The sequence below is a fragment of the Hyaena hyaena genome, unplaced genomic scaffold (genome assembly GCF_003009895.1).
Source record: "Hyaena hyaena isolate Hyena2069 unplaced genomic scaffold, ASM300989v1 scaffold_146, whole genome shotgun sequence".
NCBI classification, from domain to species: Eukaryota; Metazoa; Chordata; class Mammalia; order Carnivora; family Hyaenidae; genus Hyaena; species Hyaena hyaena.
The window spans coordinates 2,065,230-2,091,150 of NW_024080778.1; the positions used below are offsets into that span (position 1 = coordinate 2,065,230).

At 41.5% G+C, this 25,921-nt stretch overlaps 1 protein-coding gene across 1 annotated transcript in view; it reads right to left on the reverse strand.

Moving 5' to 3' along the window:
- Window positions 1–17,383, reverse strand: part of HADH (hydroxyacyl-CoA dehydrogenase) — a 48,905-nt gene extending 31,522 nt beyond the window's left edge. The window contains exon 1 of the mRNA XM_039238798.1: window positions 17,105–17,383. Coding sequence (XP_039094729.1) covers window positions 17,105–17,236 — 132 coding nt within the window. The 5' untranslated portion in view covers window positions 17,237–17,383. The remainder of the gene's footprint in view (window positions 1–17,104) is intronic.
- Between the last annotated feature and the right edge of the window lie 8,538 nt (window positions 17,384–25,921).

The following is a 25,921-nucleotide window of genomic DNA, read 5'->3' on the forward strand; positions in this document are numbered from 1 at the left end:
ACATAAAGAAAAAGAAACAAATTAACTTGCCCTTTGAAAACTTTCATGGCAGGTGTGAGGGAGACAAGAGAGAGGAGGGTTACCATGTAGAACATTCACTATCACTAACAGAATCACTGTATCTATTGGCTCAATGGAATCTTTTTCTTTTCATGCAACTTTAACAACGAACCTGTCCAAGGACACTTGCTTTTACTTCCTTTTGAGGATTTCGTGGAAATGTGACACTACATTGTCTTTAAATAGATTCACTGCTCATACCGCTACAGCCTTATTCAGGTGGTGCTTTTCTACAAAATTCTGCAGTTTCCCACATTTTATACATCTCCCTAATCTCATCTGAAGTGAGGGATCCCTCCGCCTTTTTCTCCTTCTCCTCTGCAGATGAGATGTAGACGTAGACTTCTTATAAAATCTTGCAATTTCAGCCACTCGCATATCTCATTCTCAGTGATTTCCTTACTTCCACCATAATCATCTCTTTATTACCACCTTTCTTTTCAACCTTTTTCTGCACAGGGGCCACTGTATACACTCGCACAGATACTGACTACAGTACAGCATTAATAAACTCTTGTCATATGCTGTATTTAATGTAACTGGCAATAAGGCAGCAGAGAAAGGGTCTATTATCTGCAGGCAGACTGATCTAGAATGAAGCAAAGCATTCCTAAGCTTATTCTTGTCTGGAAAAGCAAAGGACTGTCCATATAAGTGCTTTGAAGTGACAAAAAATACACTAATGCCAGTTGTGGGCTCCTTCCAACGTTTTGAAAAAAAAAATCACAGATTGCTGCTAAACACCATAGCCTGACACTGAGCAACTGAGCACGGGAGACCGTCACTCACATCCCTCATCGAGAGAAGAACTACTGGCTCAGTTGTGATCATGTGATGTTCAGTGTCATGGACTACTCATATTACAAGACATTGCTTGCTTATCAAGTTAAAATTTATTAGAAATATTTGCTCCTGGGTGTTATACATAAAGGATGAATCACTGGGATCTACTCCCCTGAAATCATTATTACACTATATGCTACTTAGATGTAAATTTAAAAATAAAAAATAAAATAAATTAAAAAAAGAAATGCTTGCTTGTCTTCCAGAACACTCACAGAACAAGTTACTCACAATGGAAGGTTTTACTGTACTGGGGTATACAAACAATATGGACAATGGGGAAGCCTTTGAACAGTCTGGGTGAAAAATGTAGAGATTATTAGAAAATGTTTTCCACCAAATGATCAAAGGTCATGGATAAAACACTTAGCTTCTTAGAAGTGAGCATTTTTGATCCCCTCCCCAACACCTGAGTTCCTCTATAGAGAGGAGAACTACCATTTAGAGTACCATGCTGGCTAGATCTCCACATTCGCTCCATCAAATGACTACTGCCTACCACTGACTCAACATCTGTCATCCGTACTTCTTTCAGGCTCTGGAATAAGGTAGTGAATAAGTCCCCTGCTCTCAGGGAGCTTTCGCTCCTCATAAATTACCCAGTTTCATCTCCATAATAGTCTTTGGAGGAGGTATTATAACTAGCAAACTGAAGGTCTGAAGGTGACTAGGATTTGAAGGTAAGCTGTCCCCATCTGGAGCTCACGTGCTGGCTACTTTTGACCCAAAAGGCATTGCTGGGTCTAAGTGGAAGGACCAGTCCATCTGGAGCTCAGCTACCAGCTGTGAGATGGGAAACATTCCATGACCTCTGTGGGCCGTCTCCTTATCTAGAAAAAAAATGGGGCAATAGCGTTGTTGAGAGGATTAAAAGAGTTAATAATACATGCTAAACACTCAAAATGGTGCCTGGCACATCATGAGAGCTGACTATTTTTATTCTAGGCAGCTTCTTTTCTCCATCTTCAAGGGTCTGAGGCCTAATACTAGATCCCCGTACAGCCTCCTAAGGTAAATTATTTTATTTTGCTTTTGTTCTTACACCTTTTCTTTTTAAAGTTTATTTATTTGAAAAGACAGCTTTTTTAACAGATGGTGTTGGGAGAACTGGACAGCAACATGCAGAAGAATGAATCTAGATCATTTTCTCACACCATGCACAAAAATAAACTCAAAATGGATAAAGGACCTGAACGTGAGACAGGAAACTATCAACACCCTAGAGGAGAAAGCAGGAAACAACCTCCTTGACCTCCACAGCAGCAACTTCTTACTTGACACATCCCCAAAAGCAAGGGAATCAAGAGCAAAAATAAACGATTGGGACCTCATCAAGATTAAAAGCTTCTGCACAGCCAAGGAAACAACCCAGAAAACTAATAGGCAACCAACGGAATGGGAAAAGATAGTTGCAAATGACATATCAGATAAAGGGTTAATATCCAGAATCTATAAGGAACTCACCAAACTACACACCCGAAAAACAAACAACCCAGTGAAGAAATGGGCAGAAGACATGAACAGACACTTCTCCAAAGAGGACATCCAGATGGCCAACAGACACATGAAACGATGCTCAGCATCCCTCCTCATCAGGGAAATACAAATCAAAACCACACTGAGATACCACCTCACGCCAGTCAGAGTGGCTAAAATGAGCAAATCAGAGAACTCTAGATGCTGGCGAGGATGTGGAGAAACGGGCACCCTCCTACACTGTTGGTGGGAATGTAAACTGGTACAGCCCCTCTGGAAAACAGTGTGGAGGTTCCTCAGGAAACTAACAATAGAACTCCCTTATGACCCAGCAATAGCACTGCTAGGAATTTACCCAAGGGATACAGAAATGCTGAGGCATAGGAGCACATGTACCCCAATGTTCATAGCAGCACTCTCCACAATAGCTAAAACATGGAAAGAGCCTAAGTGTCCATCAACAGATGAATGGATCAAGAAGATGTGGTTTATCTATACCATGGAATACTACATGGCAATGAGAAACAATGAAATCTGGCCATGTGTAGCAACATGGATGGACCTTGAGGGTGTTATGCTGAGCGAAATAAGTCAGGCAGAGAAGGACAAATATCATATGTTTGCACGTATAGGAGGATTAGGAGGAACTTGACGGAGGAACAAGGGGGAGAAGAAGGGCGGAAATGGTGGGGGAAAGGGAGAGAGGCAAACCATGAGAGACTCTTGAATGCTGACAAAAACTGAGGACTGATGGATGTGGGGGGGAGGGGGAGGGGCATGGAGGAGGGCACTTGTGGGGATGAGCACTGGGTGTTATGTGGAAACTAATTTGACAATAAACTATTTGTAAAAAAAATAAATAAAGTTTATTTATTTGAGAGAGAAAGAGTGTGTCAGTGGGGAAGGGGCAGAGAGAGAGAGGAAGAGAGAGAGAATCCCAAGCAGGTTCCACGAGTTGTCAGCGCAAAGCCTGAGGCGTGGCTAGAACTCACAAACCAAGAGATCATGACCTGAGCTGAAGTCAAGAGTTGGAAGCTTACCAACTGAGCCATCCAAGCACCCCTGTTCTTATACCTTCTGATCCCAAGATCTGTTCCGTTTCTGGTTTTTATTTTCAGGTTTTCCTTTCTATATCCTTCCTTTTTTACAAACAGACTGAGATCTCTATTCATTTAAAAAGAAAGTAGGAGGGGTGTCTGGGTCGCTCAGTGGGTTAAGTGTCTAACTTTGGCTCAGGTCATGATCTCCTGGTCTATGAGTTCAAGCCCCACGTCGGGTTCTGTGCTGACAACCCGGAGACTGGAGCTGCTTCGGATTCTGTGTCTTCCTCTCTCTCCACTCCCTGCCTCCTCATACTCTGTTCCTTTCTCTCTCAAAAATAAATAAACGTAAAAAAACTTTAAAGTGTTTTTAAAATTTAAAATTTTAAAAACTTTAAAATTTTTTTAAAAAATGAAAGTTAAGAAAAAGGTGGGGAGGGGGGAACCTTCAAACTTCCTTAACCACTGAAAGCTGGCCTTCACTGCACTACCAATTACTGGATGGCAGAGTAGTATGTGGAACACCAGTTCTAGAATCAGACTTCCTAGGTTTAAACCCTGGCTTGGCCACTGACTGCATGACTCTGAGCAAGTTAAGCAGCCTCTCTATCTATAGTTTCCTGATCTGTTACAAGAGATAACACAGTACCTGTCTCATTGGATTGCTGTCAAGATTAAAGTGAATGCATCTGAAGTGCCTAGACCAAGGCCAGGCTCACAGAATGTGCAATGACACTTGCTAACTGCCCCTCTTTCACTTTCTCCCCCGGTATGCAATTCCTAAACCCCAGCAACATGGTTGCCTCCACTACAACTGCTGTATAACTTATCTGTGATCTTCTAACTGCTAAAGCGATTGCCTCTTCTTCAGCTTTATCTACTTTTCCATGGCCCTGCACACCACCAACCAACTAGGGCTTAGTTTTTGAAACTCTCTCCAATTTCCTATCTCTATTTCTTATCTCTGTTCCTCTTAGCCATACTGACTCCTCTTAATATTTCAGCCTCTAAACAAAGGTATCCTTCAAGGTTCTTCTTTCAATATTCTTTTCATCCCTCTATCTTTTCCTTCTGGACTCTCAATCATTCTCATAATTCCAACTATGCCTAAGACTAACACATTCCATCTTTAGTTATCATCTTGATATCCTATAGTCATAATCTTGACCCTAAATCCAGTTCTCTTTGAACTTCATTAATGGTACCACCATTCTGGCAGTCACAATTTGCGGGACAACACCTTTTTCTTAATCTTAACCTTTAATTACAGTCTTAAAAAATTCTACCCATTATTCAAGGCCCACTTCAAATGTTACCCTCTCAATGAAGCCTTTTCCAAAGAATGTGCTCTTTTTTCTGTTTTGAAACCACAGAGCTAGACTTTTACTGGTCTTACTATGGTACTTTATACCCAAGTAAACCATGTCATTTGGATCTTTGTTTAGCAATTTCTGCTTCTAGATTTAAATTCCTTATGGCAGAAACTATTTTGAGCTTTTACCTTCTAGTATTTATCATATGCCCTGTACACAGTGGCTGTCCCATAAGTAATTGCTAAATATGAAATACTCTGGAGTATAGTAACTGGGGCCTGTACTCTTCCCCAGCCACACCACTTCCTCCTTCTCTGTACTATTTCATGGCTTCACACCCCTGCCCAGGTGGTTCCCTCTACCAGGAAGCCCCTTTCCCCTCACTGCTGCTTGGATGACTCTAATCATCCTTTGTAATTCAACACAGAGACTATTTGTCATTTAGTGAAACCTCCCCCAACCTCTAACAGAGGTAGTCACTTCTTGAAACCTCTACTGATTTATAGATACAAGAATCTTCCATACAGGACTCCAAATGCTGAAAGAAAAACTGTAGATCTGGTGTGAACCACCAGCTGTCAATGGCCACTCAGTTATGTAGTGGCAGCTCAATCACCAGGATATGAACACAACAGATAAATCAAAACCAAACTGGCCACAGGCTATTTTATGTTGTAAAAATCTCACATGTTTCAGAATAGTCATTAACCAATCAAAAGATAGGAGAAATTCCAAATGTGAAATATAAGAGATAAATTAGACATGGAAACGTTGACCAACACCAACTTTTAATGATGAACTCAAGATAATGCCTAGAGCCCTTTCCAAAAGACCTGTTGCGTTATCCACTTCAGAATCTGAATTTGCTGTTACCACACATACCAATATAGGGCAATATAGGGTGGTTCTGGCACACTCATATCTGCAGTCCAACCAGGATTCCCAGTAAATATGAATTTCATATACATATATATATATACTGAAGGGGCATCTGGGTGGCTCAATCAGTTAAGCATCTAATTTTGGCTCAGGTCATTATCACGGTTTGTGAATTCGAGCCTCATATCAGGTTCTCTGCTGTCAGCCTGGAACCCACTTCAGATACTTGTGTTCTCTCTCTGTCTCCCCCCACCCCCTGACTTGCACCCTCTCTCTCTAAAAAAAAAATGAACTTAAATATATATGTAGTACATTATATACATGACTTTTTTTTTTACATATACTTTTTAAATTTCCCTTTTTCCTTACCGTAAGATGTATCATATAGGTAGGATCATATCAACGCATTTAAAAGTCTTACCTGAAGGCACTTAAACCACTAAAACTTTCATCTGTATCTGGTCACATCCCAGATGACAGACAGGCGATCTGTCTGCCTTTATTAGTTAGTTGTTCACGCTTGTATTTCTTTCTCTGGACAATGAGCTACTCAAGAGCAGCAACCACATATCACCTTTTACCCAACCCAATACCCAGCACATGCAAGACACTTAATATTTGTGAAAAGAACACATGAATGAATAATAGATTTATTCCTAAAAAGGCCCAGTTTGTAAATTATTTTAGGACTAAGTTCTCAAGAAGTGATGATTATACAGAAAGGCTAAAATTAACAACACAGGAAACAACAGGTGTTGGCAAGGATATGGAGAAAGGGGAACCCTCTTACACTGTTGTTAGGAATGCAACTTGGTGCAGCCACACTGGAAAACAGTATGGAAGTTCCTCAAAAAATTAAAAACAGAGCTACCCTATGATCCAGCAATTGAACTACTAGGCATTTACTCAAAGGATACAAAAATACTGACTCAAAAAGATATCTGCACCCTGATGTTTACAGCAGCATTATCAACAACAGCCAAATTATGGAAAGAGCCCACATGTCCACTGACTGACAAACAGATAAAGAAGTTGTGGTGTGTATATATACAATGGAACATTACTCAGCCATAAAAAAAAAAAAAAAAGGAATGAAATCTTTCCACTACCAATGACATGGACAGAGCTAGAGAGTATTATGCTAAATGAAGTAAGTCAGAGAAAGACAAATACCATATGACTTCACTCATATACGGAATTTAAGAAACAAAACAGATGAACATGGAGGGTGAGAGAAAGAGAGGCAAACCAGGAAAAAGACTCTTAACTATACAGAACAAACTGAGAGTTACTCAAGGAGAGGTGAGGGGGATGGGCTAGATGGGTGATGGGCACTGAGGAGGGCACTTGTGATGAGCACTGGGTGCATATGTGATAAATCACTAAATTCTACACCTGAAACTAATACTAAACTGTATGTTAACTAAATGGGAGTAAGTCAAGTCAATAAAGACTTTAAAAAAAAAAAAAAAGAAGTTGTGACTATAATTAGAAACTACAACAAATTTTATATGACCTTCAGGTTCTTTTAGAATTAAAAAAAAAATCACATTACTTTGAAAGGGACAGTAACAACAACAAAAAGAGCTAATAACTGTTATATGGAAATCAACCTGACAATAAACTATTAAAAAAAAAAAAAGAGCTAATAACCAGTCTTTTGGTCAGTTAACAAGCAAAAAAAATGCTACAAGTCTCTGCTATTTTGGCAAGCAGACTAACTGTTTTCTGGCACTGGTGGCTAAGATACCAGGCAATAGGGGAACTGAAGGGCAACTGCTGTGCAGTATATACAAGCACCCTGTGATTTCAAAAATGAACTTATGCTTGATTTCCTCCCGCATGTGAATGTGTCCTATACCTTTTATCCAAGGGGCTGCAAGCAAGGCTAGAGGCATGCAGACCCTGTATTTGTGACCATCTGTGAGGGGCACACGTGTGAGCCAGGTCAAGGAGGGCCATAGACACACAAGCTCACTCCCTCCAACACAGATTTCTTCTCTATCACACTGGGGAAACAGAGGCACCTTAGTTTCTCAACTACTACAAGATCAGAGATCAGAAAAGCATTATGGTTCAGGTTTATTAGCTATAGATAACCAAGACCACTGATTTTTAGAGCAGAAAGGTACCTACCCTAAATATTATTAGTGTGGTGGATTTCAAACTTTTTTAGCCATAAAATCCTTCTTCGTGCATACAGAAGAGCAATATATAAAACAGAGGTCAGGGAAGGGATCAATTCACATCCATTCTGACGACTAGTATAAAACCAAAAACAAAGTAAGTTACTGGCAAAGATGAGAAATCAGCACCCTTGCACACTGCCGCTGAGAACCTAAAATGGTACACTATGGCAATTCTTCAAAAAATTAAAAATAATTACCTATTATCCAGCAATTCTACTTCTAGGCATATACCCAAAAGAACTGAAAGGACTCTTAATAATTTAGACCTTATTAGTCTTTTGTATACACATATTCACAGCAGCATTATTCACAGTGACCAAAAAGTAGAAGCAACTCAAGGGGATAAAGGGATAGAGGAAATGTGGTGTATACATTATTCCACTGAAAATATTCCAATAGACTATTATTCCTTAAAAAGGAAGGAACTCTGGGGCACCTGGGTGGCTTAGTCGGTTAAGCGTCCGACTTTCACTTAGGTCATGATCTCGCAGTTTGTGGGTTCAAGCCCCGCGTCGGGCTCTGTGCTGACTGCCAGCTCAGAGCCTGGAGCCTGTTTCAGTCTGTGACTCCCTCTCTCTCTGACCCTCCCCTGCTCACGCTGTCTCTCTCTCTCTCTCTCTCCTAGAAATAAATAAAAAACATTAAAAAAAAAAAAAAAGGAAGGAAACTCTGATACACGGTACAACATGGATGACCTTCAAGATATAACACTAAGTGAAATAAGCTAGTCACAAAAGGAAGAATACTGATTCCACTTAGATGATGTACGTAGAACAGTCAAATTCATAGAGACAGAAAGTAGAATGGTAGCTTCCAGGGGCTGGGGCGGGGGCAGGGGGAGCTATCTTTAACGGTTACAGAATTTCGGTTTGGCAAGATGCAGAGTGACAGATGATGTCACAACAACGTATAGACACTTAAATGCAGCTGAACTGCAGACAGGTCTCCCCTACTGTCTGGAAGGAGAGCACTCCTATGAAATCTTTCATAAGCCAAAATGGCATAAAGCAAAGAAGCAATTACCATTAATTTAAATGGAAAGTTTTTGAGCATTCCCACACCCAAAAAATAACTTCTCTTAGGCTTTTCTGATACCTTAGGACACATCTGCTAACAGATACACAAAATAAATCCAGAGAAAGTGCAAATGCTCACAGATACAGCTCAAAGCCATGGTGGCTTGATGCTGAGTGCACTTTTCCTGAGAAGGGGCTGCTCAGGGTGTGCAGTGCCTCTATAGTGGCTCGCTGCCAAACAAATGCCGAATGCTACTTTAGCTTTTCACCTTCTTCCAAAAGCAAAAATCCCTTATGGATTTCTTTCAGTTACCAAAAACAGGTACTAATATAGATCTTTCATAAAAGCAAAGTAGCATAACACAGACTCTTGGAAAGTGAGGATTATCTACATTTAAAAGTGGCTAAAATGATAAATTTTGTTATGCATATTTTACCACAATTAAAAAAAAAAAAAACCTTTTATCTAATCCAACACAACGCTTTCATTTTACTGAGAAAAGAAACCGAATTACAACAGAAAAACTATTCACTTAAGGTCATATACAGGCAGTAGTGTTCTGTCTAAAATGTAACTCTGTAAAAGGTACTCTGTCTATAATTACTCCATCAAAGCCTTCAATGGCTCCCAGGGACTAAGGAATAAAACTTAAGTTCCTACATACAGCACGCAAAGCCCTCCAGGATGGAGTCTCACCTCATCTCCAAACACAATGTTCACTGAGGCCTGACACTTCACCACCACAAGGCCCACAGCCTCCATGTCGACTACTGTCTCACCTCCTGGCCTCGGCTCTGTCCACACCCTCTTCCCAACTTCCCTTCACTAAGCCCAAGTATCCTACACACTAAGTACTGAGAATCACAGATACTAAGTAAGATCACTTCCAGACCTTACACCCCAAACTTCTTGGCCTCAGCCTAGGCGTCCTTGCTGTGTTCCTGTTAACACCCCTGCACACCTTTACCACCACGCCCCCCACACTGTTATCACCCTCTGCTTCAGTGTTGTCTTTCTTCCCTACTGCAGGCCCCTGACAAAATGTCAGGTGTCTTGTCCACGAAACACCTGGATCCCACCCAGAAACTGGGCCCCCAGGAAATACTGACCAAACATATATGGCTGGTAGGAAAACCAAGATGAGATTAGATCTCCTGAAGATCCAGAGTTCTTTTCATCCATGTAGCTGAGAGGCCCCCTCACAATGTGAAAATAATTACATTCCCGAGGACTCGAAACCATACTCATTCTTCTTGAATTATACAACAATATCACCCAAATTATTCCCAACTCTATGAGGAGACAGTAGTGGAGAAATGGAACACAAAAAGGAGGTCTTTTTTTCCTTCCTCCCATAGACATCTGTTACTTTCACAGTAAGGAGGACTGTTCCTGGCACTTCAACTTCAGTGACCATAGTTTAAATCGACCCACTGAGAACTCTTATTCTATATTACAGTACCTAACCACTGTAAGACCTTGGGGACAATCTGTAATGGAAAAAAATATATATTTGAAGGCTATGTCCTCAGCTCCATGACTTCCCTAGCCTTGGTGGAAGGCAGGCTTAGCCAGAGAGAAATATTTTTAGACAAGGGTGCTTCAGAGCTATAAAAATAGGCCAGGTGAACAGCACACTTGTCAAAGCCTCAGAGTACTCCAGCCACAGGGCCAAGTAAACATGCCAAGCAGGAGCACGCTGGATTTATCTATTTTTGCAGACATATCACCAGATTTGAAGCGGCTCCTCTGAAGCCTAACTTGAATGGTAAATTAGTGAGAACTACGGCAACTGATAGCGCGAGCTGTCCTATAAGCCCCTACACTGTAGGGGACTGTGTTTCACCAACATTACATTCTCCCAGAAAACTATTCTGACTGCCTTCCAATTCCCAGAATAAGTGTACTGAGTAGTGCTCAGATGCTGATTGCACCCCAGAGGCTGCTGTTCCTTTGCATCAGGGCCTGCCCTTGAGCTCATGATTTGATCCATGGAGGGAAAAAGTCATAAATCACATGCACTTCTCAGAGCTGGCAATTCTGGGTTTATGATTATCTCTGATTGCGTAATACCTTGAACTCTGCCATCAACGCAAACTGCCTTCACTAACTTCAACAATCAAAAAAGGCATTCTGCTGAGGCCTTCAACCACCACTGCTATCATAACCAGTTGGTTTCTTCTGAAAACAGTTTGATTCATTGGCTGACTTCTTTTTATCAACCGAGATTTTTTTACTTCAAAAAGTTCTTCTAAAATTCCAAAGAAATGTGCCTCCATTTTCAGATGAGAAATCTGTCAAATACAGAAATGTTTTTGAAAATTCAATAAGCATCTGGATTTGCTAATGCAGAGAAAGGAACTCCTCTCCCAGGACTCTCTCCTCCCATCCCTCGCCAATTCTGGAAAGGAGAAGGGATAAATGGACATGTCAATAGCATCAACCAACTCTTCGTTATATTAAGTATCCCTCCAGGATGTAGCCATGACGAGCGCTTTCTGAATACAGGAGACAGTTACAAATCCAAACTGCTCTCTAGGAAGATCAGAATGGCAATGTTTGCTAGAATGAGTGGGTTTCTGCTGAAAAGGACCAATTAAGAGGCTCCCACAATTCAGGTATAAATGGCTGGTCCAGGAATTACAAAGGGGAGAGCAGGGGAAAGAACGTTCCTCAGAGAGAAAAGCCTCAAAGTCTTTTATAGCACAGAGGAGGCTACCACGATGACCCCATCTTCAGATGTATATGTGGCTGGAAGAAAAACAGTGGTAATGACAGAAGGAGGAAAGTTGCAGGAAAAGCTGGAGGGGGGAAATGGAGGCTACATGATGAATAATTAAGTCTGGCAAGTGAGTTTGAGTCTATCTCCACAGAGAGGTAGCCATCAGAGCACCCAGACAGAGGTCATCAGTGAGTGATTCTTTGAGTCTAGAGCTAAGGTGAGATCACACTGGCATCCATGGACTGCAGATACCCACGAAGTATCCCCTTGCCCATGCAGGCTACACTTCTCTCCCCAAGACAGCAGCAGCCAGGGGTGCAGGCAGAACTGTGGTTACCAGGGCTTCAGGGATCAAACATCTTCAAAGACAGTTGAGAGAATCCAGAAGTAAAGAAGTCATCACCAGATTGATCTGACAAATCTACTTGAAAGCAACTGACATTTACTGAGCAGTTACCATTGAACATTAGCAAGTCTCTTAAGCACTTTGTTCATTTAGCTCTCACAGTGCTATGAGGCAGGTATCCTTGTTCACAGATAAGGAAACAGGCAGAGAGGGGTTAAGTGAGTCGCCCAAAGTTCCTACAACATGGACAGGTAGGGCTGGTCGCCAAGCTCCAGTAGGCACCTCAATCTCTGCACACTTTCAAGTGTCAGGCCACCACTCACCAGAAACTACTGCATTGTTAGTACAACCCAGGGAGACAGGAGAGAGAGCAGCAGTATGATCTCCCTGTGGTCCCAGGAGAGCTAGGTAGTGAGGTTTGCGACTAAGGCGCCTACTACGGCAGATAAGGAGAAAAGACAGAAGTGGGAGGAAAGGATATTAGAAACTCAAGCAAGGGGCTTGATCAGTGAGGCTGATCTAGGAACATGGCAAAGAAAATCCAAAACCTGACTGAGGTGCCATTTCTGCTCTACAATGTCCAAACATATTCTTTGGCATCTTTTTTGACTGTCAGACCCACCTCTTCTACAGTATCTCCAGCCCCACCCCAAGTTCAATGACTAATATGCTGACAGGAGCTGGTTTCGTTGTTCCAGTATATCATGAAGATCAGAGAAGAGGCCAGTAAAGAAGTGAGCAACAGAACAGGAAATGAGGGAAGAACTTCATGACAAATGCATCCCAAATCCTTAAGGAGGGAGTTAACACCTGGAATAAAAATATTCCCTCCATAAAGTCCACTCTAAGACAGCTTACAGCCAGGTGACTGTGCCAGTCTCCCGTGATCCTGAAACTTTCCCCAGGCCACTGCACTGTTTTCAAGCAAAGTTCAACAGAGATGTACTTACTGGAACACAAGAAAATAAAGTTAAACAGTACAAAGCAATCATGACCACTCTTCTATTCAGCATCAGAAAATTCAGAGTTGAGGACAGAGAGAAGAGATGGATGAACAAATTCAGCTGCTGGGGAGGAAAATGCTTACAGGTCCACCTGAGTCTTTATCAAGCATCACAAAGTAACAGAGATGTCGGGAAAACATTCATCTGCAGCTTAGAATGTTCTCCCCACCCTACCCCAACTTTTTGTTAATAGTCTAAGGAACCTCCCCAGAAGAAATGTGTTATTTTTGCTTTATAAGAGGAAGAACAACAACAACAAAGTGAGAAGAATCAGGCCACAACCCCTTTCCAAACTTTCTCATTTCCTCAAAGAAGCATAGTGCACTAAAAGAAAGGTTGTACGAGGAGCCCTGAGGAATCCAGCGTCTTGAATGGCCATTTCCAGCGAGCCCACTGGTTCCCCTCCAGTAACTTAATGAAAGCTATGAGCTCTCTCTGGGGTCCTCAAATGGGGGGGTGGGGGAAAAGCAAGGAAGGAAGCAAGGATTCATTCTATCAGTTGAAGAAATGCACAGCTAGTAGCCTTCTTTCTTTTCTCCCCTCCTTTATAGAACAAAAAACAACCGGTCCCTCCTTCAAGGGTCATTTAATGCTGTAAGCTTCTTTGCTGGCCTAAGTATAAGGCTAAAGATAAATAAGTAATCAGAACCATCTCAGACGTCTGTAATGGTTAAACACACAAAACAAGTTAACCTTACTAAATATTAACTTGCAGTCTAAGGGATTTTTTTTTTAATTTAAAACAAACAAAAAAATGACAGGCAAAGTAGATACTCTTGGAGAATACAAATGTATAAATGGCCTGTGCTCTGATCAAACGTAATGAAGCACAAACCTCACTTGTCTGAAACTGACACTGCTTCAGAAATGTGTGAGGCTCCCACAAAATCTATTTTAAAAAATATTTTTTAGTCAGGGAGCCTGGGTGGCTCAGTTGGCTAAGTGTCCGATTTCAGCTCAGGCAATGATATCACAGTTCGTGGGTTCGAGCCCCGCATCGGGCTCTGTGCTGACAGCTAGCTCAGAGCCTGGAGTCTGTCTTCCGATTCTATATCTCCCTCACTCTCTGACCATCCCCTGCTCACGCGGTCTCTCTCTCTCTCTCAAAAATAATAAAACATTAAAAAAATAAAAAATTTTTATCCTACCCAGCACGACGTGGAACATGTGGCAAAATGAAAAATTTTACAAAAAATTAAAACTGTAAATAGAACTACATGTTGAATAAAACGGAAACTACTTCAGAAAGAGCTCAGGAGAGTGAGCACAAATGCATAGCTTAGATGCTAGTTTGGGCCAGTGTCTTCAAGGCTCCACTGAGGATTTACAATGGGTGGGGGCAGGATAAAAAGTGCCTTCCCTCTTTTCAGAGGTCCACAAACCAACCAACCCCAGCATCAACTGACTTTTGTCTTCAAGATTAGGCAGGTGAGAACAGAATCATGACCAATATTCTCTGTCTAAATATTATAGGCCTACCTCAGCAGCAACGGTCACAGTTGTGAGTGTGTGTGTGGAGAGGACAAATGGACAAGGATTACTACAATGAAAATAATAATCGTAAAGGCAGCTGTCTGTGAGCTCTTATTCAGTGCCAGACACTGTGCTGCGTGCTTGACATGTAGGATTCATTCAATCCTCTCCATACTCCTCCTAGGCTAGTACTAGTATTAGTCCTACTTTAGAGATAAGTAAACTGAGGCTGGAGGTTAAGTAACTTTTCCACCTTACAATGGTGAGCATAGAAGCCATCCAATTCCCCATATTGAACTGGAACCAATCTATATTCAAACTCATCAACTAATTTATCAGTGGCACTCAATAAGCAAAACATACTTACCCTATGCCAAAAGAAAGTAGGTCAAGGAGCATAACAAATGAGGTGCTACTGCCTAGAACTACATGCTGCAGGGCAGAATGCAAAAACAGGTCGGTGAAACCAACTACCTGACTGTGGACACAGAGATGTTTCACGGGAAAGCATGGTGCTTTCCACAGGATTAGAGCTGTCCCCTGAACTGGCTGAGGCTCTTTTAAACCTTGTTATGTAAGAATGGAACTACATTCCCTATGAATGTCCACTACTTAGACTTCTGGTCTTTATCAAGTTTTGGAACTTTTGGAATGACAATTTCATATTTCCAACCAGTGGGGTAATTAACTTTTTCCCCCTTAACTTTGAAAAGGCACTCCCTGCACCAACCACTCAAGGCTTTGACCGGGCCACATCAGTCATGTCTCCTTTATTAAATGAATGCTCCATTATCATACTCATAATTCCAGGTGCCTTTCATGCAACAAAACACCACCCACCCCCCCCCCCCCCACGATATCCAATAAGGGATGCAGCATTACAAAAACTGAACAATTCGATTCTGTACAAAGGTGGAGGTGATACTTTGCACATAGTTTCTAATCCTCTTCCACTTGCTGTCTCCAAGGTACTATCCAGAACAGTTTCTGGACCCATTTCCGATATCGTTATTGGAGGCTTAAGGCCCTACTATCTTCTCACCAAGATGTTGTTTAAGTGTTTTTAAACCAAAACATTATTTTACACCAGCGCACAACAAATCTCACTCTCACAGTATTGAGAGATTTAGGTGGAGCATGGAGAATATAAGTGCGCTCAAGCTAAACTCTGAGTATTATAAAGTATATAGCATGGGGAACTTTTAGGTTTAAGGGGCTTACTCCTCCTCACAGCTAACAGAGGCTACACAAACACCAGAACCTAGGAGCCAGGGCATCCACACAACAAGAAGGACAAATGTATGTCCACAAAACATGATCTCAGGGGGCGCCTGGGTGACTCAGTCAGTTAAGCATCCGACTTTGGCTCAAGTCATGATCTCACAGTTCGTGGGTTGGAGTCCCCCTGTCGGGCTCTGTGCTGACATCTAGCTCAGAGCCTGGAGGCTGTTTCAGATTCTGTGTCTCCCTCTCTCTCTGACCCTCCCCTGCTCACGCTGTCTCTCTCTCTCTCTCTCAGAAATAAAACAATAAAAACAATTTTTTTTAAAACCCATCTCAGAAGAAAGAAATGAGACTGTCAAAAGTCAGAGGAATAAAAACATTAATAAAATACTGATTTTAGGAGAAAATGCAACCAATATGCTGCAAAAAAAATTGCAGGGGAGAATTAAGATATATAGCAATTAAAAGAATTTTTTTTAAAGCAAGCATGGAAGTGTGAACTTAGTTGCAAAGAGACACGAAAAAAGTAAACTTTAAAGACTGTAGCCACTGTACTGGAGTACTCCCTTAAGAAAAATTTGGTAACTGCCTCCCCCTTTGAGAAAACGAAGTGCAAAGGGCTGAAATGCTAAGAACAAAATCAGCTAAGATAAGAAAATCACAGTTCTTCAATATGAGCTGGAATGTAACAGCTAAAAATAAATAAATAAAATGGAAGTATCACAGTATCCTGGTAATCAATTGCACAACTGACCCCGTATCACACCTCAGCCGAAACAGGGCAAAGTCCTGAAGATGGGCAACGAGATTAGACAGACACTCCTCCTGAGCCCGCTATGGCTCTATCTTCCTCTCCCACTCTCCCTAGAGCCTACACCGCGCAGTTCTCAGCACGAAGTGTAATCGGTCTAAGCTGCCTCGCCAACGCGCTGCAGCTGGGAAAAGTCCTCACAAGTTCCAACTAGGTAACTTCACAAAGTGTTACCAAAGTGATTACTATTACTATGATTATTCTTGATAACCCACAAGCAAAGGGAACAATCACATGGCAGGGACCGGACGACGGATCATTTAAGAGAGCAGGAAACAGCTCTGACAAAGACTGCAGAATTCTAGAAAACTGGTAAAATCAAAACTGTTCGCAGTCCAGGTCTCTGGGAGCAAATTCGGTCTCCGCCCAACAGAGAGCACGCATGTTATTCCTCAATATTGTGCACACATAAATAATACTATCTTCTCTGCACAGCCCGCTTCCGAAGTGCATTCAGAAACACTCTCCACAGAGCTTTCATCCGGCCCTAGAGGGGGGCTGGGATTTAGAGACGAGGAAACGCAGCCTCGGTCAAGAACACTGGTTCTTTGGGGGAGTGAAGACTCAGGCCGAGACTCGAGACTCTTCAACTACACGGGTGACGGGCGGGGTGGAATTTCCCCCGTCTCCCGGGGACGCTGGCCTCTCGGCGGGTCTCCGCCGGCCAGCGCCCGCATGGAGGGTCCGCTGCCCACCCGGCGGCTCACCTGGGCGATGCCGGCGCCCATTAGCCCCCCGCCGATGACCGTCACGTGCTTGACGATGATTTTCTTGGCCGAGGCGGAGGCAGTGGATGAGGAGGACACAGAGCGCACGAACTGCCGGGTTACGAAAGCCATGCTGCAGAGATGAAGGCCAAGGAGGCAACCGAGGCTACAGAAACCCGCCGAAGTTTTCCGCCTCGCAGGGACTAACAGCTAACTGACCTCTGGGGGGTGGGGGGGCGGAGACCTAGGCCGCCCCTCCGCACCGCGCACCGCGCGCCCTCGCGTTCAGTGACGTCACTGGCGGCGAGGCGGAGACTCGAAGCGCGCCCCGCCCATTGGCCCGGTGCGGGGGTTCCAGGATTGAAAGTCCGAGAGGGGCTTCCGGGCCCACGTGGGCCGCGCTTACTAGAGGGGAAGGGGGCGTGGTCACAGCTGGGGCGCGCGGGGGGGGGGGCGGGTGCGCTTGAGTTTCGCAGGCGACTCTGAGTCCTCCTGCCTCGCAGGCCTGTACTGTAAAAAATTATGGACAACTCTGGGGGCGCCTGGGTGACTTGGTTAAGCGTCCGACTTTCGCTTAGGTCATGATCTCGCGGTTCGTGGGTTCGAGCCCCGCGTCGGGCTCTGTGCTGACTGCCAGCTCAGAGCCTGGAGCCTGCTTCAGTCTGTGACTCCCTCTCTCTCTGACCCTCCCCTGCTCACGCTGTCTCTCTCTCCCTCTCTCTCCTGGAAATAAATAAAAATATTTTTAAAAATTATGGACAACTCTTGAGATGAACTACGAGCCATTGCCGTGCTAAATCCTCATCTTTGATGCTTGTGCGTATTTCGGCGCTGCATAAATGCATGCTGTTTGGCTGTGGTGATTATTTTAATGCGGTGGATATTGATTGTTTCTGCTAAAACGGAAGGAAACAACCTGCTTCACCCAAAACAAATGCCCGGTGACCCACGAGTTCCAATGCAGAGATCAGGCCCACGGGAAGGAAAGGGAGTTGACTTTTAATTACCCATTTCAACATCAGACATCTGTCAATGCAGTGTAAGTGGACCTTTTAAGGTCAAAAGCAATCGTTGTGAAGTAACTTATAATAATACAAAGCATGGGAAAAGAATGTCTTTCCAAATAATGGAAGATCTGATACCAGTTAGGTCAATCTTCTAATTCATGTGAAGAATTTCTAGTTAATGTACTGTACTAGCTGTGATATAGAATCTAAAATATAGATACAGAATTTAAAAATAATTTTTAAAACCTACAAACACACCAAACGAAAACCGTCCTTCCCTCTCAGACTAAGTAATCCACTTAGTGAATCCTCTGTTCACCATTCTTTTGCTTTGATCTCATTTTGATACCTAATTCTGTAAAAATATGGTAGAAGTGGGGCGCCTGGGTGGCTCAGTCCGTCAAGATTCTGACTTTGCTCAGGTCATGATCTTTGGCTGGTGAGGTGGAGCCTGCATCAGGCTCTGCTGTCAGCACAGAGCTTGCTTTAGATCCTCTGTCCTCTCCTTTTGCCCCTCCCCTGAGCTCTCAGGCTCTCTCTCTCACTTTCAAAAATAAAGGAAAACATTTTAAAATATTTTTAAGAATATGGGAGAAGTGCTATTGCTCAGCGCTCTGTTAGGCTTGGGACAATAACTAGGGTCACTACTGGTTAAGGAGACAGTGTTACATCCAGATAACTCAAGTCCACTGAGAGCTAGAATGTAGCAAATGCAAAAGCATAGGAGAGTAGAAAGGGAAAAGAAAGATTACACAGAGAAATCTAGTAACTTGAAGAACACGCAATTTATGAAGAAGAGAAAATTCTATGCTGAGGAAGCAGCATGTGCAAAGGCAGAAACATGAGAAAATATCACCAGGGGGAAACAGAGGAATTGGGTGTGATTAGAAATGAAGCGAGGATGGTAGATTAGGAGGATGCATGGATGATTCTTCAGGTGGATTTTAACTTTTTGCTCTCATTTGTAACTTGCGTTTAAGGCAAAGTCAAAATTGTTAATTAGTGCCGTCACCGCAAACACTTCTTAATTAAAATGTCTGTGATGTAAAACAGTGCCTGAAAATGCTACATTTTCAGGTCTGTAATTTGTTTTCCTCTGGGAAAAAAGAATTTAACCACAGCCGTGTTTTTTTAGTGATTCTCAAATCTGAGGCTGACTGTATTACCTGGAAGTGTGATGTAAAGAAAGGAGCACAGCAGGGAGAGTTAGGAGTCCTGGCTGGGTCACTCGTGTAAGGTATGGTTCAGCACGTGCACTTCCTGGGCTCCAGTGTCCTTATCTATCAAAAGACATGACTGTATACCTTTCCAGCTGTTCCATACTCACAGTCTTCCCCCAGTTGGCAGTCTTCTGAAGCTGGAGGTCCACCCTCCCCCCCTGCTCCAGCCCAGTCCTGATCAAATGAGTTACAATAGAATCATTCTTCTTTAACCAAGACAGCAAGTATTTTCCCAAGGGTGGCCTTGGCCTTTTGGGCATCCAGTAATGATTTCTGTGGTCCCTGACTGGCACTTTCATCCTGTTCTTGGGGTTGTGCTTCATTTCTCTCTATAAAGAGAGGGGGAACTGGGAAGCATGACCCTGGTCACTGAACCAATTCAGAGACAGCAAAGGGAAAGGTTGGCACAGAGAATGGAGTAAGAGATGACCGCTTTTATTTTTATCTCACAAATGGATAATTGTAATACTTAGAAAAATACATTTCAAAGAAGCATTATTTGAAAATATGCATGGGGGGGTGTTAAGAGTGGCAGAATCGGGGAGTAGAGGAAGTCTTTTGCCTCCAACAAGGCGGCAATGGACAAAAAATAAGAAAGTCTTCCCACTATCCTGCTTTATGAAGCAGGCAGGCAGAGAGCTGAGCTGACACTTAAGTCTTCCAATTGTCATGCGATAGACACAGTGCCCCGAGGACAGGGTGTGTTAATAATCAGGAGCATTAATTGGGACAAGATTCATTTAGTAAGTTAGACTTTTCCTTATAATTGTGTGAAATTAATGATTCCTGGCTTACTGGAGAAAGAGTGAAAAATGGATGCTGCCTCTCCTGTTTTGTTGAGTAGTTTTTAGGTCTCATGTAGCAGAAAACCAGAACCTGTGCCTGCTTAGGGCAGCGTAAGAGCAAAGCGAAGAAAGTTCAACCCGGAAATTTACTGACTGCAACATTAATGAGGGTTGGCAGTGTCACACTTGTCAGCATGGTTCTCAAGGAAATAACTGTAAGATTTGCATAATCAAGACACAGCTAGTTTGAGAAGGGCATGGTTATTTCTTTGTATACCCTACTGAAAGATGTGCTCCACATGATTTATAAAACATACAAGGTAAATCTCAAATAACGTTAACAATTTTACAAATACTGTTAGCATCTTGAGATTTGGGGTGGGGGGGCGTATCATGGCTGACTTTAAATATGTGTCTTGGCTTTTACTTTGCTGGCTGGCTGTCATCCCAACACAGCTAGCTACTCTCTCCCTCTATTTCCCCTCTACTTGGGAAGTTCATCAAATCCTCATGATAACCCTTTTGGTAGGTGCCAAGGGTACCCCTCTTTTATAAAGAAACAGAGGTACAGAGAGGCTTAGCAACTTAGTCAAAGTCACACAGCTAATGAACGGAACAGGGAGAATTCGAACCCATGACAATGTGTTTTCAGGGCTCATGTTCTTGACCACCATCTTGCCTCTCCTGATAACAACCCTAAGACTACCACTGCTATCCTCCTCTAAGGGTGAAGAAACCAATGTTCTGAATGGTCAAATCGTTTATTAAATTTAATTCACCTAATAACTGGCCAGGCTCAGATTTGAACCCACTCTGACCTCAAGGTCCTTTTCATAATTCCATCCTTCCTAGTGTCCCTGGTACTAGATCACTATGTTCCCTTCCTTTTAAAAACTCTATCCACAGTATAAAGACCAAACTTCTAAGTCCTCACCTCAATATTCTAAATTCATCTATTTCCTTCTATTCTTTCAAAGTACCTTAAATTCTAGCCATAAAAACCAAAGATGCTTTTCTTAACTTTTTTATTTTTTTGTAGGCTCCATGTCCAGCATGTAGCCCAATGCTCACAACCCTGAGATCAAGACCTAACTTAAGATCAAGAGTCTGACGCTTAACCAACTGAGCCACCCAGGTGCCCCTGCTTTTCCTAACTTCTTATTTTTCATAAAGACCCCAATTGCTAGCTTATTTATAAATGAGTTCAAGGATAAAATACATTTTTAACTAACTATAATTCTCAGAGATTTTCAGAGTCAGATATTTAGAGTTAAACAAAGCTGATAGTGACTCCTTGTTTATTTTTAAAAGTAAAATGATGGGGAGTGCCTGGGTGGCTCACTGGGCTAAATGTCAGATTCTTGACTTTGGCACAGCTCATGATCTCCCAGTTCGTGGGTTTGAGCCCTGCATTAGGCTCTGTGCTGACAGCTCAGAGCCTGGAGCCTTCTTCAGATTCTGCATCTCCCTCTCTCTCTCTGTCCCTCGCCTACTTGTGCTCACTCTCTCTCGCTCTCTCTCAAAATAAACATCAAAATTTTTTTCAAAAGAAATAGTAAGTGATTTCTTCATTGCTTTATGTGATCAAGAAACATGTAAGTCTAGGTGGAAAAATCAGAGGTGACCAGAATGTGGTCTTTACCTTTCAAATGCTCATATATATAGTAATAAATCTGGGTATAATCATGACAGCAAGTGCTGTTAGAGCTTTCCAGAGGGAAATGCAAGGAACTGTGGAAGAGGTTAGCTTGGGGTGGGGGGTGGGTGGGTAGTGAGGTGTCTGTGGGGTGTCTCAGGGGTAATAGCTAACAAACTTAGCAAATGCTCAATTTGCTACACTCTTCGCAAACCACTTGTTTTTACTTTTAACCAGTGTGATAAACTATGTCATCATGATGGAGATATTACAACAGACTAATGAGGGTGAAAAGCATAAGAAGACTTATAAAAACATTCCAGGCAGAGAGAAAAATGTATCCGTAGATTGTGAAGGAACGGAGAATAGAAAGTGGTCTGGAAATATAATTAATATAGAATAACTAAAGCAGGGGCACCTGGGTGTGTCAGTCAGCTAAGTGTCCAACTCTTGATTTCAGCTCAGGTCATGATCTCATGATTCGTGAGTTTGAGCCCCACATCAGGCTTTATGCTGACAGTGTGGAGGCTGCTTCAGTTTCTCTCTCTCCCTACCCTTCCCCTGCTCACTCTCTCCCAAAATAAATAAACTCAAAAAAAAAAAAATAACCAAAGCACAGTGTTCTTTAGAGTGAACGAAGATGAGATTGAAAGGTGGAAGGGGCTAGGTCAGAGTGGACCTTTATATGGGGTCATGGTCACAATTACATTTGCATTTTTCCCATTTTTATTTAGAAATAATTGCAAATTCAGAAAAATTGCTAGAATAAGAATAATGCAAAGAAACCCATATACCTCGTACCGAAATTTACCTATTGTTAATACTTTATACATTTACTTTATCATTTTTATCTATTATCTATATCTATCTGTCTATATATCAATATCTATCCATAATATTTAACATATGTATAATACATATGTGTATATGTATGTATATACACACATATAAAATATCTGAGCCATTTGTGGGTAAGTTACAGACATCATGGTTCTTCATCTAGTATTTCAATGTATATTTCCTAAGAATTGGGTGTTTCTCTCACATAGCCATAGTACAACTATCAACATTAGTAAGTTTAATATTGTTACAACATTTCTATCTAATTGATCACTTGTATTCCAATTTAGTTAATTGAGCCAATATCATTTATAGATTTTTTTTCCTTCTAGTACTGAATCCAATCTAGGGTTAGGTCTGGCATTTAGTTGCCATCTCTCTTTATATATCTCTCTTTTTAAAATAAGATATTTATTGAGATTTTAGTTAATTTGTTTTTATTTTTATGCTCAGGCACTGGCTTTGCCACGAACATTGTATTTGTGTACAAGGAAACTATATAAAGACTTAAATATCCTTTGAAGAGATCTTTCAAACACTATACTAATTGACAACTCATCCCAAGTCTTTGCATATCAGGTGGGGAGGAGGTTGCTAAACAAACTGAGACTGGAAAAAATATAAAGACAAATGCTACCAAAAGAATGTGACAGGAGAAGAACAGAATTTAGTGTCACCTTTTAGAATTAGAAATGCCAAATTGGTATATTCCTTGTGGAAAACTTTCTTTTAAATGAAACACTTACAAGAACTAAAGAAAAGTCTGAGTAGTGAGACTGAATAAGAAACTATAAGATATATAATATTCAGTAACATTCTTACAGTTGTTACACTTGTAATTTATTCATAAAAACGAGAATTATAAATAGTGTAACCATGTCTTTCTGGTCTTTGATATGACATTCTGAAATTTCTTAGACTATTTTGTGAGTATATGTTTACCCTTTGTCAATTTTTCCTTGAACTATAACTACAACCAGATTTGAGCCATCCTGGCAAGATATAGTTTGCATTTGAATATGTTCACATGATATGTCTGATTTGCTTCAACGATAAGTCAATGTAGAATGGGGATGGTGGAAAGTGGGTTGGGTGTAGAAGAAAGATTTGTGCTTAATGTCTATATGTCCATAGTTAATGTCTATCCATAATTAAAAAATAAAAAAATAATAAATAAAAAAATAAAAAATAAAAAGAAGAAAAGAGGAAAAAGTGCATATGGTACTGAAGCATGTTCAACTTAGATCACTATTATTTGCTTGCATTTTGAGATATGTTTTTAAAAATTTCATCTTGGTTCCTAGATAAAGTCATTTCATTTATCCTTTATCTCAAATACAATGTTTGGCCTAAATATCAAAAATATGTTATCCTAAGGGCACCTGGGTGGCTCAGTCAGTTAAACACCTGACTTCGGCTCAGGTCATGATCTCACAGGTAATGGGTTCAAGCCCTACATCGGGCTCTGTGCTGACAGCGCAGAGCCTGGAGCCTGTTTCAGATTCTGTGTCTCTCACTCTCTCCGCCCCTCCCCTGCTCATACTCTCTTTCTCTCTCTCTCTCTCAAAAATAAATAAATATTAATTTAAAAAATATTTTATCTTAAAGTTTATTTATTATAAAAAAACATTGTTTACATCCTTGTTTTTAGACTCCTAGTCAATGAAATACCATTGAATCAATTTCTTATGTTCCTATCATATTTCAGGTTATCATGTTAGTTGTTGGAAAGAGACTTATTTTATATTACCACACATTTCAAGTGTGCAAATCAATGACTTTTACCAAATGGTGCAACCATCACTATAAATCAGTTTTAAAACATTTCCATCCTTCCAGTAAGATCCCTCTACTGATTTTTCAGGCCTAACCCTGATAAGATTCTGACTTAACTGGTCTGGGGTGGAGCCTAGGCATCAGCATTTTTATCAAACTCCCCAGGTGAGTCTCAAATACTGCTAGAGTTGAGAATCACAGATCTAGCTGAACTCTATCCTGTGACAGCAGGAAAAGTCAAGGCACAGAGAGGCTAAGTGCTTACCAAAAGTTACACAGAGAAGGTAATTGTAGAGCCAAGGCTGCAATCCAGGAGGTTTTCCAGTTCAGTCCTCTTTCTACCACCTGCTTGTATTCCTGGATATGCCCACTGTAGGTGAATAGCAGAAAACAGGGAGGAGAGAGATGCCCAGCAACATCACAACGCCCTACTGGGGGGTGAGAGGAACATGAGGTCAATAGTTCCTGGGCACTGCCAGGATTCTCCATGTGGAAGGACATAACGGTGGAATTAGAAAGCTGTGCAGACTCCTGCGAGCTCCTCTCTCCAAATCTTTGACAAATGAGGGACCTGAGACCCAGAGAGAGGTCTGATTTCTGAGAGGTCAGCTACTGCAGGGACACTTGGGTCTGAAGTGTGTCATGCCCCCAGCCCCATCCTCATTACCCCACTGTGTTTGGCTTTCTACCTAGATACACTCACCTGAGGCAACAACTCTCACCACCAGCTTCAGCCCTGGTCCCTTAGAAGTTCTTGTCTACAATGTACCCCTACATCCATCATAGGATGATTTCTGAAAGAAGCAGGGCCTTATTGTTTTCTATGCAATTACATATCTTATTAACAGAGCAGAAAGAACTTACCACTCACATGGCTAAATGGTATTAAGCTAATCTCAAGCCCCCAGAGAAATTATCTTTAATTTCCAATGTAACTCTTGCCTTAAAATGTTTGAAGATCTTTATTTGCTCACAATGGGGCAGCAAAGAGCTTTTTCAATACACAGTTAATAGAGTATTAAAAACCTGATAGTGGTAGTACTTTTTATTTTTAAAGAAAATTCCTTAAGCTCTTTCTTTTTATTCCCATAAGTGTACTAGGAAGGAACTACAAGCATAGATTTTTCATTTAGGCAAAGTTCTTCTTCTTAAAGTTTTTAACATAGTGTGGCATATACTAGCCATTGAACATATTTCTTAAACAAATAAGTGATTGGCTTAAAATAGATGAATATTTAAGAACAATGTTATTTGACTTAGGTGCTTAAACTATAGGAAACAGGAACGCTGCCTTTGATGTTTTAGGTAGGTTCTTAAAATTTGGTACCCTGCTCTTAATTTTCCTTGACCATATGGTGGAATCAGACCAGGTATCTGAACATGTGACTTCTAGTTCTGAATCCAAGATCCATGGGCTGGTCATCTCATTGCTGATCCATTTCTTTTTAGCTTTAAAATTCTACAGTATAAAAACCCTACCATATTATCATTTTAGACTAACAAAGTTTCCATTAAAAACATTTAGTATGCTTTATCAAGAGCAATAAAAGCTT